Genomic DNA, 17,129 nt, shown 5'->3' with positions numbered 1-17,129 from the left:
TCATTCATAAAATGAAGCCATTCACTCACTGTATCAATGTTTTCACTCCCTTTGCAAGGACAACTGAAAAAAATCCAATTAAACTTTTATTTCTGTCAAAAAAGGAACTTTAAAGTTGTGATTGGCCATGAATGTTTTTGTAGAATATAATGACGTTAATTCAGCATGAATAAAAATTTGCCATTAAAAAGCTTTTGTACACTGAAAACTATAAGACATTAATGAAGGAAGTCGAAGAAAACACAAAGAATTGGGAAAATATTTCATGCTCCTGGATTAGAAGGAGTAATATTGTTAAAATGTCTATACTGCCTTAAGCAATCTACAGATTGAGTGTATTTCGTATCAAAATTGCCATGACGTTTTTCACAGAAATAGAATAAACGATCCTAAAATTTGTATGGAACCACAAAAGACCCCAGATAGCCAAACTTGAGGATGAAGAAAAAATCCAGAGGTATCACAGACCCAGATTTCAAGATAAACTGCAGAGCTGTAGTGTGTAAAACAGTATGGTACTAGCACAAAAATAGACACATAGATCAGCAAAACAGAAGAGAGTACCCAGCAGTAAACCCACACATATATGGTTGAGCTAATTTCCAACAAGGGAACCAAGAATATACCATGGGGAAAAGACAGTCTGTTCAGTAAATGGTGTTGGGGAAAGTGGACAGCTACCTGCTACTATCTTATCTTACACCATACACAAAAAATAAATTCGAAATAGATTAAAGACTTGAATGTAAGACCCGATACTGTGAAACCCCTAGAGGAAAACATAGGTGGTAAGCTCCTAGACATCAGTTTTGGCAATGATTTTTTGGATTTGACACCAAAAGCAAAGGCAGAAAAAGCAAAAATAAACAAGTGAGACTATATCAGACTAAAAGCTTTTGCAGAGCAGAGGAAACCTTCAACAAAATAAAAAGGCATCCTACCAAACAAGAGAAAAATGTTTGCAAGTCATATATCTGACATGGGGCTAATATCCAAATTATATAAAGGACTCATGCGTCTCAATAGCAAAAGAACAATCTGATTAAAAAGTGGGCAGAAGATTTGAACAGACATTTTTCCAAAGAAGACATACAGATGGCCAACAGGTACATGAAAAGATGCTCCATATCACTAATATCAGGGAAATGCAAATTAAAACCACAATGAGGTTACTCCACACATGTTAGAATGGTTCTTGTCAAAAATACAAGAAATAACAGGGACACCTGGGTGGCTCAGTCAGTTGAGCATCTGACTCTTGATTTCAGCTCAGATCATGGTATCATGGTTCGTGATATCAAGCCCGGCATCTGGCCGTGCACTGACAGCACAGACCCTGCTTGGGATTCTCTGTCTTCTCTCTCTGCCCCTTCCATGCTCAAACTCTCTCTGTCTCTCAAAATAAATAAATAAAACTTTAAAAAAATATATAAGAAACAACAGGTGTTGGAGAGGATGTGGAGAAAAGCAAACCTTCATGCACTGTTGCTAGGACTGTAAATTGGTGCATCTACTATGGAAAACAGTATGGAGATTTCTCAAAAAATTAAAAATGAAACTACCATATGATCTGGCAATTCCATTTCTGGGTATTTATCCAAAAAAAATGAAAACACTAATTTGAAAAGATATATGCACTTCTGTGTTTATTGTAGCGTTATTTACAATAGCCAGAATGTGGATATAACCTAGGAGTCCATCAATGGATGAATGGAAGAAGAAAATGTATATATGCACAATGGAATATTATGCAGCCATTAAAAATTGAAACCTTACATTTTGCAACAATATAGATGGACCTTGAGGACATCGTGCTAAAATGAAGTAGATCAGATAGAAAAAGATAAATATTATATGATCTCACTAATGTGTGGAATCTTTAAGGAAGAAAAAAAAAAAAACAGGATGCCTGGGTGGCTTAGATGGTTAAGTGTCCAACTCTTAATTTTGGCTCAGGTAATGATCTCACAGTTTGTGAGTTCGAGCCCCTCATCAGGTTCTGTGCTGATAGCTCAGAGCCTGCTTGGGATTCTTCCTCTCCCTCTATCTCTCTGCCTGTCTGTGCTCACTCTGTCTCTCTCTCTCTTTCAAAATAAATAAACTTAAAAGCTCATGGATATAAAGAACAGATCGATGGTTGCCTGAGGTGGGGGGAGGGGAGATCAAAAGGTACAAATTTCCAGTTACGAAGTGAGTAAGTTATGGGGATGTAATATACAGCATGGTGACTATAATTCTATATTCTGTCATCCTTTTATTGTATGTTTTTTAACTTATTTATACTCTATTTTATGTATTAGTTTAGTCTATAAGCATAATTAAAGCTCATTAAGTTTTTGTTTTATAAAAAAATGTGTTCTTTCATGTAGTGAGGCAATGGCTGTGTGGTGTCAAGACCACTGGCCTAAGAGTGAGAGTACCTGAGTTCTAGCCACAGTGCCAAGACTGTTTTCTTCTGATTTGTAATAAGCTATTTAGCCTTCCCATGAACCTTAGTTTCCATCCATAAAAGTGCACAGTGAGACTTCTGATCCAAACAAGATGGCCTAGACTTACTTGTCTCTCCTTGCTTCTCCCTGTTAAGTACAACTATAAAACCCAGAAATAACACAAGAGACAATCAGTAGAACTCTGAAAGGTGGAAAGGGGAAGACTCAGAACTGGCAAAACAGCACAGCAACAGGGTCTTACAACCCTCTCGCCCAACAGAAGGTGGGGACCCAGGCCTGGTATTTGCTGACCTCCAACCTAGCAACACAGGACAGGTCAGGTAGGCTCATTCCCCTCCTGGATCAAGTGGTAGTCCTGCCAACAGTATCAGGTGAGCCCAGAAAAACTGGCAGAAAGGATTAGAGGAGCCCTACTGACAATGAGTGGCCACCAGGGGGAGTGCTTTCCCTCCCTCCCACGAAGGGGAGGGAGGGGTGGAGGAGGAGTCGCATCACTGGCCTAGTCTGGGAAGCAGTCTTCATCTGTGAAAGTCAGAGGCTCTCTTCCAGGACAGGCACACCAGGTGGCCTAGCCATGGGGAACTCCTCCCACACCTTCAAGATACTTGGCTGAGAGCCGACTAAATTCTTACTTCAAGAAATTATAAAAAGAAGAGCAAATTAAGCTCAAAGCATACAGAAGTAAGGAAAGAATGAAGATAAGAGCAGAAGAAATCAATGACATTGAAAATATGAAAAGAGAAAAATTAGTGAAACAATAAGCTGGGTTTTTAGAAAACTTTTAAGTTTATTTTGAGAGAAACAGAGACAACACAAGTGGGGGAGGGGCAAAGAGAGGGAGGGAGAGAGAAAATCTCAAGCAGGCTCCTCATGTCATTACAGAGCTCCGTGTGGGGCTCAAACCCACGAAGCAATAAGATCATGACTTGAGCCGAAACCAAGAGCTGGACGTTTGACTGAGCCACCCAGGCACCACAAATTAAAAGATCAATAAAATTCACAAACCTTTTTACCAATACTAAGAAAAATAAAACACAATGTACCAGTATCAGGAATGGAATAGTAGGTATCACTATAGATTCTCCAGACATTAAAAGGGTAATAAGCTAATGCTGTGAACATTTAAGTACTTTATTTTTCTTTAATGTTTTTTTTTACATTTTTTAAAATTTATTTTTGATAGACAGCACAAGTGGGGGAGGGGCAGAGAGAGACAGAGACACAGAATCCGAAGCAGGCTCCAGGCTCCAAGCTGTCAGCACAGAGCCCGACACGGGGCTTGAACTCACAAAACTGTGAGATCATGACCTGAGCCAAAGTCAGATGCTCAACCGACTGAGCCACCCAGGCACCCCCTGTGAACAGTTTTATAGTCATAAACTTGATAACTTGGAAGAAATGGACCAGTTCCTTGAAAACCCAAACTACAAAATTCAACCAAGACAAAATAGATAACATGAATAGTCCTATAGCCATTGAAGAAATTGAATTCATAATTCAAAAGAAAAAAATCTCCAGGCCTAGATGGTTTTACTGGAGAATTCAAAGAGGAGTTAACACTAATTTTACATAGTTTCTTCCCGAAAACAGACAAGGAGGGAACAATTTTCAACTGATTTTATAAAGCCAGTATTACTCTGATACCCAAACTAGGCAGACAGTACAATAAAAGAAAACCACAAACCAGTATCTCTCAAGAAGTAGGTTAAAAAGGGGGCACCTGGGTGGCTCAGTTCGTTGAGCATGTAACTTTGGCTCAGGTCATGATATCACAGTTTGTGAGTTCAAGCCCTGCGTTGGGCTCTGTGTCGACAGCTCAGAGCCTGGAGCCTGCTTCAGATTCTGTGTTTCCCTCTCCCTCTGCCCCTTCCGTGCTTGCACTCTGTGTCTCTCTCAAAAATAAATAAACATTAAAAAGCAAAAAAATTTTTAGAGAAGTAAGTTAAAAAAAATCCTCAGCCAAATATTAGCAAACTCAACAATATAGAGAAAAGGGTTTTATTCCAGATCTGCAAAGCTGGTTCAGTATTGAAAATAAGGGGCGCCTGGGTGGCTCCATCAGTTTAGCACCTGACTCTTGGTTTCAGCCCAGGTCATGATCTCACAGTCATGAGATCGAGCCTCTTGTCAGGCTCCGCACCAAGTGTAGAGTCTGCTTGGGATTCTCTCTCTCCCTCTTTCTCTGCCCCTTCTCCACTTGTGCGCACACACATACCCACTCTCTCAAAAATAAACATTTAAAAAAAATACATTGAACATCAGTTTAATCCACCATATCAAAAGACTAAAGATGAAATAGAAATATCACATGATCATATTTAGTGTTTTTGATGCAGGGAAAAAACCCATGTCCATGCAAGATAAAAACTCTTAAGTTGGGAATAGAAGTAAATTATGTGATCTTGATAAAGAGCATCTGCAACAGACTTACAGCCAGCATTATACTTACAGTGAAAGGCTGAATGTTTTCCCTTTAAGATTGAGAACAAGGCAAGGATGTCCACTGTCAACACTGCTGTGCAACATAGCACTGAAAGTTCTAACCACTGCAATAAGGCAAGAAAGAAAAATAGGCCTACATATTGGAAGAGAAAGGGGAGAAAAATAATAAAAATGTTATTCGCAGATAACAGACTAAGTACAAATTCCTAGAACTAATTAGTGAGCTTGGTAAGATATGAGAATACAAGATCAACATTCAAAACTCAGTCACAATTAAAAACTACCATTTAGGGGCGCTGGCTGTCTCGGTCGGCAGAGCATGCGCCTCTTGATCTCGGGGTCATGAGTTAGAGTCCCACGTGGGTGTAGAGATTACTTAAAAAGATAACTTTAGGGGCGCCTGGGTGGCGCAGTCGGTTAAGCGACCGACTTCAGCCAGGTCACGATCTCACAGTCCGTGAGTTCGAGCCCCACGTCAGGCTCTGGGCTGATGGCTCGGAGCCTGGAGCCTGTTTCCGATTCTGTGTCTCCCTCTCTCTCTGCCCCTCCCCCGTTCATGCTCTGTCTCTCTCTGTCCCAAAAATAAATAAAAAACGTTGAAAAAAAAAATTTTTTTTTAAAAAAAGATAACCTTAAAGACAAGCCACCATTTATAGCCCTTACAAAGAAAGTTAAGTACTTAGGCATAAATTTAACAAAACATGTACAGGATCTGTGTGCTGAAAATTACTGATGAAAGAAATCAAAGAAGATCTAAATAAATGGAGAGATAGACTGTACTTGTGCATTGAAGTACTCCACATAGTACAAATTCACCTATTCCCAAATTGCTCTGTAGGTTTAAAGCACTTTCTTCTATCAAAATCCCAACAATGTTTTTTGTAGGCATAAACAAACTTATTCTAAAACTTCTATGGAAAAGCACAGGCCGTAGAAGATAAAACAATTTGGAAAAGCATAAAGTGGGGGGGATTATTAAGGCCTATATAGCACACGAATCAAGACAGTGTGGTACTGGTGGAGGAATAAACACATAAATAGGATAAAATAAATCTGGAAATAGACCCACACAAATACACCCAACTGATATTTGACAAAGGTACAAAATACTCCTCAATAAAGAGAGGAGAGCATTTTCAACAAATAATGCTGGATAGAACATTTAGACCAAAAGAAAACCTTAACCTAAACCTTTTTATACAAAAATTAACTCAAAATCAATTACCAACTGATGGAGCGCCTGGGTGGCTCAGTTGGTTAAGCGTCTGACTTCGGCTCAGGCCATGATATCATGGTTCTTGGGTACAAGCCCGCATCAGGCTCTGTGCTGACAGCTTAGAGCCTGGAACCTGCTTCAGATTCTGTGTCTCTCTTTCTCTCTGCTCCTGACCCTCCCCCCCCAAATCTTTCTCAAGAATAAATAAAACATTTTTTAAAAATTGATTACCTACTGAAATGTAAAACTATAAACCTTTTAGGAAAAATCATAGAAAATTTTGTTACTGCGGGTCCATCAGGAAAGAATCCTTGACACCAAAAGCATGATCCATAAAAAGAAAAATTGGTAAGTTGGACCTTGTCAAAATTAAAAATCTTTGCTCTGGAAGGACCTTACTAAGAATGAAAAACAAGCTCCAGATAGAAAATACCTTCAAACCATATATCCAAAAAAGGCCTAGTATCTTGAATATCTAAAGAACTCATAAAATTCAACAGTAAAAAACGTCCAATTAGAAGGGGCAAAAGACATGAACAGACATTTGACTAAACAGAAAATATGGATGACAGAGAAGGACATGAAAAGATGTTCAGCATCATTAGCTTCTAGGGAGATGTAAACTAAAACCACAGTGAGATGCCACTATATACCTGTCAGAATGGATGAAGTTAAAAATAGAAGAACAGATGCTGGCAAGGATGCAGAGAAACTGGATTGCTCATATGTTGCTGGTAGGAATATAAAATAGTACCAACACTCTAGAGAACAGTTTCTTCTTTAAACTGGACATGCAACTTCTGTGACTCAGTAACTGTGCTTTGGGGCATTTAACCCAGAGATGAAGACTTATATTCACACGAAAACCTGTGCATGAACTTTCATAGCTGCTTATTTGTTAATAGCTCAAAACTGGAAACACACCACGTGTCCATCAGTGGATGAACATTTGAACAGGTATGGCCACACCATGAAATACTACACAGCCGAAAAAGAGAGTGGGGGTGGAGATGAACAATTGATGCAAGCAACAACTTGGATGAATATCCAGAGAATTATGTTGGGTTAGAAAACTCAATCTCAAAAAGTTGCATGTTATATGATTCCCTTTATATTCTGTAACATTCTTGAAATGACAACATTAAAGAAACAGAGAACAGATTAGTGTGTCTGCCAGGAGTCAGAGATGGAGGAGAGGGACCAAGGGAAGAGGGTGTGGCTATAAAAGTCCACCAGGGATCTTTGTGGCCACAGCAATGTTCTGTAACTTGACTGTATCAATGTCAGAAGCCTGGCTGTGAAATCATACTATAGTTTTACCAAACGTTACCAATGGAAGAAACAAAGGGCACATACAGTCTCTTTATTTTTTCCAAGTGTGTGTGAAGCTACAATTATTTCAAAATTAAAAGTTTAATTTAGCCCTTTTCCTTTGGAGCACCACTGAAAATCCTGGTGTCGCCATGGTGTTACCGGTATTGTAAGAACAAAACATACCCAAAGTCTCACTTCGGCAGAAGTGTCCCTGATGCCAATATCCAATCTTTGACCTGGGGCAGAAGAAGGCAAATGTGAATGGGTTCCCACTATGTGGCCACATGACGTCAGATGAATATGAGCAGCTCTCCTCTGAAGCCCTGGAGACTGCCTGTATTTTTGCCAGCAAGTTCATGGTGAAAAGCTATGGCAAAGATGGTTTTCATATCCAAGTGCAACTCCACCCCATCCCCATCATCTGTATCAACAAGATGTTGTCCTGTGCTGGGGTTGACGGGCTCCAGACAGATATTTGGAGTGCCTTTGGAAACCCCCAGGGTACATGGTTAGGGTCCACAGTGGCCATGTCATCATGTCCTTCCAGAACCATGTGATTGAGGCCCTACGGAGAGCCAAGTTCAGGTCCTCTGGCCACCAGAAGATCTTCATTTCCAAGAAATAGGGCTAAGTTTAATGTGGACAAATTTGGAGACATGATGGCTGAAAAGCAGCTCATCCCAGATGGCTGTGGGGTCAAATACATCCCTACTCATGGCCTCTTAGACAAACGACAGGCTCTGCACTCATGAGAACCTCAGCACTGCTCCCTCCTTATTCATGCCCACCAATAAAGTCTACTTCCTGTCTTAAAAAAAAAAAAAGTTTAATTTTTAAAAAAAGACATAATGATATCTGCACTGCCTGTACCAGTCATTTTAAGTATGAAGGAAGGTGCAGCCTGGGCCAAGCTGTGAGTGTTACGGTGGGCGCACGTGGTAGCAATGAGCCATAGCTATTCATATGTTTGTTTTGACTTACAATTCAGTATTTCTGTCCCACCTTATCCAGAAAGTGTTTACAGTGGTTTTTATGTATTGTTAACCTTTAATTATAAAGCTCATTTATCTAATCACCAAATAGTTTTTGAAGGTTTTCTTAGTGTTGATCACACCACACGTGCTGGGAATGAAAAAGGAAAAGAAGTGTGATAGACTGAGCTCAGCCCCAGCATTTCCATTTCCTGCGTGAACGATGTTGATCATAGGCTGGATCTGGAGCTGGTGTTTGTTTTTATTGTAATTACTGATTCCATATTTCAAGCTTCGAAAGATTGATGGAGGTTCTGTTGTTTGGTTCTGCTGGTGTGTGAGCTTGGTTTTCGATAATTAAGACACCTTTTTTTCACATTTCACTGTCAATTTGAAGTGCATCTCACAATGTTGATTCTTAGTTTAACAGCACTTTCCTTTCTTAGTAACACAGAAAATAATGGTACCTCTTACACTTAGTGGCACCTTAGGCTCAATGAGATCTGGAAATCACGTCTGAAAACTTTCTTTCGCAATTTTCATCTGAATATTTTACCTATCTTAATTTTATTAATAATTTTATTAAGCAGTTTAAGGGAGAGGCTTTTTTTTCTTTAGAGGAACTCTTAACAATTTGAGGGTTTGATGGTGAATTCTGTTGGTGGTAAATTCTCTGACATTCCGTGGTAATAATATAGTATTTATGTATACTCAAATGTTGAAACCACATTTCCCATTATCTTTTTTTCTCCTTTGTTTTTCAAGTGTCGATATACAGCATCTGGTTTTACGATAAGAATGACTGTCACCGCATAGCCAAACTCATGGCCGAGTAAGTATTTCTTTTACAACATAGATCTAATTAATGATATATGAGAGATGAAAAAATTACTTTCCCCCTCGCTTCTGTTTGCTACTGAGTCTACTAATTTGTTTCTCCCCTGATTTCCTGCTTATTGTCCAAAAATTGGAAGAGGCAGAAAAGCTTAAAACTAGAATTATCTGTAACCCTACTACTCCCATTGTTAGTGTTTTAGTCTGTTTCCTTCCCGTCTTTTTATTTGTACGTTAGGTCGTGTGTGGTGGTTTTTTACAAAAATAGATCACCCTGTACCTCCTACTTTTCAGTTCAACAGCCTTTTTCCAGTTTACGCTAAAGAGTCCTCTGTGGTATTTGTAATTTTATCCAGTCCTGAAGACAAATCTTAATTTAACCAAACCCTTATTGTTAAGCATGTGCTTAGGGCTGACCCCAGAGGACGCTATCACGCCCAGGGCACAGGCAGGCGGCGGCGCTAGGCTCTGGCGAGACGAGTGGTGCCGCGCTCCGCAGCCAGTAGAGAACTCCTGCCCGCCCGCGCCTCCTTGACGTGAACTCCGCTGTGGCGCCGACTCTAGGTGTAGTGGTCCCCCAGTTCACTGATGGGCTGTGTTCCAGGAGATGCTTTGTATGTCAGAATCTTGGAATTGGAAAGCAATTTCATTGAATGAGAGTTCTAAAGGGTGGCTTACTGTCTTTTCTCAAGCTAGCCCGCAGGAGCCACCCCTCATCTGGCTTCTCTGTGCTGCTGGTGCTGCTGGTCTGGGTTCTGGGAGCCCGAGACACCGTGGCGCCGGAGGGGCCTGTGGTGCTGCGACCACCAGTGTATTCTGGCTCACCTGTGTTTCCTTTTCGGTTTTTGCCTAAATCTACCCAGAGATGTGAACCCCCACCCCATCGTCGGAATTCCTTTCGTTCTCCTGCAAGGTTTTTATCTACATCTTTGGAAGAAAACCGTCTTAATTTTTTAAGAAACAGTCCAATTTCACACTAATTTCTGTAAAAGTGTAAATAAATAAGCCCCAAACCTCAATTCCAGGCATATTTGCATTTTAAAAGAAGCCCATATGGCTAAAGCAAAGTTTTAATCGAAGACCACTGTCATGTCCTGATTGGATGTCTGTCTGCCTTCTGCTTTGATGGCTCTGGACGTGAGCTCACAGGATAGGCTGTGTTTATTACTGCGGGCATACACCCCTGAAGACATTGTTCCAAATGAACATGTTGGAAAACATGTTGCCTCTCTAGAAACACCCTTCCTTCCTTTCCTTTCCTTTCCTTTCCTTTCCTTTCCTTTCCTTTCCTTTCCTTTCCTTTCCTTTCCTTTCCTTTCCTTTCTTTTCCTTTCCTTTCCTTTCCTTTCCTTCCTTCCTTCCTTCCTTTCTTTTTTTTTTTAATTTATTTATTTTTTTAATGTTTTTATTTATTTTTGAGACAAAGAGAGACAGAGCATGAGCAGGGGAGGGGCAGAGAGAGGGGGAGACACAGAAGCAGAAGCAGGCTCCAGGCTCTGAGCTGTCAGCACAGAGCCCGACGCAGGGCTCAAACTCACAGACCGTGAGATCATGACCTGAGCCAAAGTCGGACGCTCAACCGACTGAGCCACCCAGGCGCCCCCTTCCTTCCTTTCTTTTAATGTTTTACTTATTTTTGAAAGAGAGAGAGAGAGAGAGAGCGCGAGAGCGAGCAGGGGGAGGGGCAGAGAGAGGGGGACAGAGGATCCGAAGCGGGCTCTCTGGCTCCGCACAGACAGCAGAGAGCCCGATGTGAGGCCTCAGCTCACTAACCTCAAGGTCATCATCTGAGCTTTGCGAAGTTGGACACATAGCAACTGAGCACACTTTATTTTTACAACACCTTGTCCCTGGAAATGAATTAAAACTACTTTTTTTACAAAGCCATTTACTTATTTGATGACTACTTTTTGTATTTTTGAAAGTGACAGCAAAGGCAGTTTACTTCTAATTACTTAGAAGACACAGATGTATTGATTCTTGGTTATCCTGAAATCCAGAATATTTTTCTGAAATGTCTAAACTTTGGGATATGTTAGTATATAGACTTTCTCCTGCAGGTTGAGAACTTTTGGGCCCCAAGTAAGAAATATGTTTCTTTTAGCTTTAATAGCTACTTACAGGAAACCATTTTGAGCTTTTGTCTAAACTGTCAGGGCCAGTGGTACCCCTCATACAAGACTTCAGGTGGTAAATGAGGCAGAAGACTGAAGGCCTATCTGAAAATATTGTACTGAAACCAAAAGTAGGATGAGGAAGTAGAAACAGAAAGCAAAAGGGAAAAGGAGCATTTGAGTTTCTTTCACAAGAAATGCCCAAAAGAAGCACATTTGCTTATGCTTCCAGCTGGTTTTACTAGAAGCAGGGGAGTTATTGAAAGTGATTAGAGAGTGCCCTCATGAAACTGTTAGTAATGAGTTTTCAAGTGCCTGGCCTATTTATGGCCGAAGAGAACACCTTATATGTTAACATGAACTTTGTGATAAATGGTGTTGTGGTCACCAAAGATAAAGAAAAGACTACTTTATCTTTCTTTGCTCTGACTTTGCCTGTGTACAGCCTCTGTTTGCTACATAATTCAGATTATTATCTCTGCCCACCAGAAATACAGGTGTGTATTGGCAGATTGTGTGTGTGTCTCAATAAATGTGCCTGTCGGTGCCCATTCTGTTAAATCACTGTTTCAGCAGCTGCAATATAATAAAAATTCTCCAAGTAAAGAAGTTGACTTATTCCAAAAGATGTTTATAAAAACTGAGAAGCTCTGCGGTAGAGCATGCACACCTCTAGACCTGTACTGTATCCGAATTTAGAAATCCTCTCTGGTCAGTGGCAGGGTTGAAAATCCACTAAACTTGGGAAATGCTGACTCTCCTGAAGAGGAAATCCACCCTGCCAGAAACTCTTCCTAACAATAAATACTTGTTTGAACGGTTGCCTACGAAGACTATGGAATTTGGAGAACTCGTGGAAGTGAGCCTTATTCCTGATTTATGGGTAGTCTTGAGGGCATATTTGAGAAGAGGGTGCTCCTAAGAGAGTTTGGATTGGAAGAGGCCTGATGGAGTCCCAGCATCTTTCCTGTCCCTTCTTGCCACCTGGACATGCTGTTGAAAGCAGAAGTGAACATTGTAAAGAGGCCTGTTCCACCGGTCTAATAGTGGCGACTATTAGAAATGTTTTTGGGGCACCTGAGTGGCTCAGTGGGTTGAGCGTCCAACTTCAGCTCAGGTCATGACCTCACAGTTCACAAGTTCAAGCCCCGCATCGGGTTCTGTGCTGACAGCTCAGAGCCTGGAGCCTGCTTTGGATTCTGAGTCTCTCCCTCTCTCTCTGCCCCTCCCCCGCTTGTACTCTGTCTCTCTCAAAAATCAAACATTTTTTTAAAATTAAAAAAAAGAAAGAAAGAAATGTTCTTTTGGGGGGCGCTTGGCTGGCTCAATCAGTAGAGCATGCAGTTCTTGATCTCAGAGTCTTGAATTGCAAACCCCATGTTGGACATAAAGCTTCCTTTATAAAAAAAAAAAAAAAAAAACAACAAAAAACTGAACCAAAATTACAGATCCAGATCCAGTCTGGAGCAGGGATGAGGGGAATACCGGGATGGACAAACCAGGCAGCCTGGCAAGAGGGAGGAGAAACAGGCTGTGTGACCGGAGTCTTCAATGAAGGTGAATTCAAGCTGGTGCAGCTTGTAACTGAGTACAAGTACAAGTCTCTTGAAATAGCACTCTTTTTTTCCCCCTCGTTATTAAAGGAGTGCCTGTTAATTATGGAAAATGAAGAAACGGACAAAAAAGGAACGGGAAATTGCTTGTGATCTACCATCAAGAAATAACCAACGTATATCTCTCCAGTCTTTTTCTCCTTTGCAACAGGCCTCACAGTTGGGGCCATATAGTCTTTCTTGTCTGGTATGGATATAAATGAGACAATATGGATGCTAATTGGTCTGATCTTCATATCACATACCAGTCTTCTTTCATTCTACTGTAAAGTCTGTGACTGTACATTTATTTCAGAAATAATCCTCGTATTCAGAGCTATAAGCATCTAGATAGAGAAATAACACCATTACTTCAAAGCAAGATCTTCTAAACAGAAATCTTGCCTTAGGAGAAGATTCTGGTCAAGTAAATTTGGGGAAATGTATAAGCCCACCCTTCTTGGAGAATCAAATATTCTTTAGTACGTTAAAAACTCAGAATGAGTCTGCTGTTTAAAAAAAAAAAAAGTGCTTAATACTCTTTAACCCAGTGTTTTCAAATAAAAGCACCATCCCACGCACATGAATGGGAGCTCCTAGGCAGGTTGTTTTAAAGCAGTGAACTGACACGGAAGTGGCCTATTCTTGTCCTATTCCTGTTGTTCAAAAAAACCCAAGGGGGCACCTGGGTGGCTCAGTTGGTTAAGCGGCTGACTTCGACTCAGGTCATGATCTCGAGGTCCGTGAGTTCGAGCCCCGCATCAGGCTCTGCTGATAGCTCAGAGCCTGGAGCCTGTTTCAGATTCTGTGTCTTCCTCTCTCTGACCCTCCCCCGTTCACACTCTGTCTCTGTCTCAAAAATAAATAAACGTTAAAAAAAAATTTTTAAAAAAACAACAACCAAGAAACAGATGTTCTGCTACTGAATTGTTTTATTGCCTGTCCTTATCACCATCCAGAAAGTTTTCAGCTTATACAATAATCAAGTTGTCCTGTGCCCATAATATCCTGTGGCAGGTAATCCTGTTCATTAGAGCTGGGATTAAAACCTAAATGAATCTTAAAAAGACCCCAGCCCTCTCTGGCATTCTTAACCCTCAACTTTTCTTGCTTTATTTTCAAGTGCAGAATTAGCCTGAGCACCAATCAGAATGAATAGCACTGCCATGATCACCCTGACCTCACCACCCACTTGGTGATTTCTAAGGAGAGAATAAGGGAAACCTTTGAAGATTTGCTGAAATCTTTTTTTTTTTTTTAAGAAGCTCCTCTCCCTCCCTCTCCCTCCCTCTCCCTCCCTCTCCCTCCCTCTCCCTCCCTCTCCCTCCCTCTCCCTCCCTCTCCCTCCCTCTCTCTCCCTCTCTCTCCCTCTCCCTCCTTCTCCCTCCTTCTCCCCCCTTCTCCCTCCTTCTCCCTCCTTCTCCCTCCTTCTCCCCTCCTCCTTCTCCCCCCCTCCCCCAGTCCAGTGTCAGTACAGACTTTCCACAGTGGTTGCTCAGCTATGCAGCCTGCCCGTGTCTTGCTGACTACATGCTTTTGAAAATGTACTTCACCTGGTAGTTTGAGTTTGAGACTTCAAAAAAGAGAAATAATTTGGTCATTTTTAACATATCTGCTCCTACCATCTCTAGAAAAGAATTCTGTACTCTGCCCTTCTAACAGTGAGACACGTCAGTTGGCATTGTTGCACATGAGCTGGTAAAGCAGTTAGTTATGTACTCCCAATACAGACCGAGGCCCTGCGATTGTATTCGGAGGAAGCGTATCCTATGACATTCTTCCCGTATCCTCGGAAGACAAACACCAGGAGAGTTCGTGGGTCAGATTGTGCCTAAAGAAGTCTTTCTAAAATCTGGTTCTCCTCCTCTAGTGTGGTAGAAGAGGAGACACGGCGGTCCCAGCAAGCTGCTCGGGACAAACAGAGTCCCAGCCAGGCTAACGGCTGCAGTGACCACAGACCCATCGACATTCTGGAGATGCTAAGCAGAGCCAAGGATGAATATGAGAGGGTGAGACGGACTGGGAGGACCAAGAGGGGAGAAGGAGGCAGGCGGGGAGTAGGGGGAGGGGGCCTGGGGGCATGTGCTGGGGAAGTCACCTCTAGGCCAGCAGAGATCATTAGTCCAGAAAGAATACATGTCTTACAGTTTTTAGCCTAAAAGGGAAAGAAATTTGCTTACGTCCAAGCCCTTGACTTGGTGTGAAAGTTTAGAATGCTCTTTTTCTGTTCCCATAAAATTACTGAAAATGGTTTCAGGGTGCAAAAGTTAGCCTGCAGCAGGTAGTTCTTCAAAAGCTTCTTGCCTGTTCTTCACCCCTGCGGCCTCTGCTAGGGTTTAGGAATATGTGTAGCCTGATCATTTGCACCTGCTAATACAAAGGGTATATTTATGGTCTGCAGTTGGTGGTAGGTTCACAGCCTTCATTAAGCATTATTTGGAATTCTACCCACGTGTGAAGCTTTTCTAGATTTTTTTTCTTTTCTGTATATTAGTTTAAAAGTGAAAGGATGGCGTTTTCTCCCTGAAATTGAATAAAATGGAAGTTGTAGTGCATTTGTTAACTTATTCACTACACACTTACGAACCATCCACTATGCGTCAAGCAGTGGGCATTTCATTAGTGGTCTTCAAACTGCGTGGCTTTGGAACTGCCCTGACTTTTCACTTGACATGGGCCCCTGAGAGCTTCACGCTTCATAGGAGGCAGACTGAAGGTTTCCACTGCTGCGCTTTGTTTCAGTGGAATTGTAATTGTCACCTTACTCTTTACTCATATGTGATTAAGTACTTTTGTTTTTTGTGTAATCCTCACCTCACCAAAAGTTCCAGGGACAGGTGTGAAAAGCACTGTCTATGGTGTGTTTCCCAAACAATTCTGCTCTAACACTAGCCTCTACATAGTTAACAGGTGACCCTTAGGAAAGGTTCCAGTTGGTCAAGTGAGTTAAGGAAATATTGTTAACATGGCTCCTCCTCCCCCATCCTCCTGGGGCTTTGGGCTTTGCAATGCTCAAGACTCTGAGGGGCCCTACAATAAGTACAGCAGCACCGATTCCCAGGTTGATCGAACTATGGGACCATTTTTCTCATATTCCACTTCAGCATCTCAAGAATCTAGAGTTTAGGGAGCAGACTTTGAAACAGTGCTCTGGAAGGTAGTTTCCTCCAGCAAAGGAAAAGTCCTATTCAAACACCAAAGGAAATCTCACTTCTGAGGTAGAGAAGTGTACATTAGAGCCCCTGAGAAGTTCAAGTTGCATCAAATTCCTCAGTGTCTCATAGAGAATTAAGAGGAATTTATGGAACTCTGAAAATTAATACAGGAAAAGCAGTGATCTCTGTAGTGGATGCATGAACACTTAGGATCCTAACTGGATGAGAATAAATTCTGAGAATAATTTTCTGTTCTTTTAGGTCATCTTATATTCCCCCAAATTCCCTCTCATATCCTTAATGAGATCTGGCTATCTATATAAATGCCTTGTTCTGTTTTTATAGAGGCCTTTTTGTGTTCTGAGAACAGGTAGCTAATAAATCCAGGGCTCTGTCATGCATTCCTAGTGATGACTAGATCACGGTGCCACACGGGACAGAAAGTGTAGGTGCTGTGCACCAGAGCTGGTGCTCTGGGAGGTGGCCTGGCTTACTCCTCAGCCTAAGAAGCAAGTAGCCACAAAACGAAAGAAGGAACAGAGCCTTGGTTTTGTCCACAAAGCTATAAAGGAACTCTAAGTCAAGCAGGCAATCTGAAAATGTGACACATTGCAAAAGGTAAGAATGTGGAGAGCGCGGTAATTACCGTTGTAAAGAAAATTCCCCCATGCTATGGAATAAGTAAAATGATGTCTATGGCTAGATTAAAACTAATAAACCTTTGGGAATTTTGTAAATCTTTGGTACTTCCTTTTTATAATGCATTCTTTCTGGTTTTGAAAACTATCTGTAAATGGGTGGAGCTTCCTGAAAGAGCGGGTTTTTTTCCTGTCTACACTTGCCTGTCGTCCAACCAAATGGGAGTTGGAATTCGCAGTGACCCGTGAATTCATAGCCAAGTGTTTGCATGGGCGCTCTCAGCTGCCGCGCAGCTCCAGATGGCCCTTTGTTTATCTGTAGTAGAGACTTAGATTGACAGTCTAGGGCAGAGGTGCAAGCCATGCCTCAGTGATGGCATGTAACCCCAATCCTAAATCTCCC

General features: G+C 41.5%; 1 protein-coding gene and 1 pseudogene across 2 annotated transcripts in view; both read left to right on the top strand.

The window, feature by feature from the left end:
• The window catches only part of DCP1A (decapping mRNA 1A), a 58,316-nt gene that overhangs the window by 19,394 nt on the left and 21,793 nt on the right, over positions 1-17,129 (top strand). For both annotated transcript variants that reach the window (XM_003982326.6, XM_045051518.1), the window contains 2 exons: positions 9,159-9,225; positions 14,804-14,942. In XM_003982326.6, the coding sequence (XP_003982375.3) occupies positions 9,159-9,225; positions 14,804-14,942 (206 nt within the window). The remainder of the gene's footprint in view (positions 1-9,158; positions 9,226-14,803; positions 14,943-17,129) is intronic.
• LOC102902513 lies at positions 7,079-9,150 on the top strand (annotated as a pseudogene).

The sequence above is a fragment of the Felis catus genome, chromosome A2 (assembly GCF_018350175.1).
Source record: "Felis catus isolate Fca126 chromosome A2, F.catus_Fca126_mat1.0, whole genome shotgun sequence".
Classification (NCBI taxonomy): Eukaryota; Metazoa; Chordata; class Mammalia; order Carnivora; family Felidae; genus Felis; species Felis catus.
This window is presented reverse-complemented; position numbering and strand designations above follow the sequence as displayed.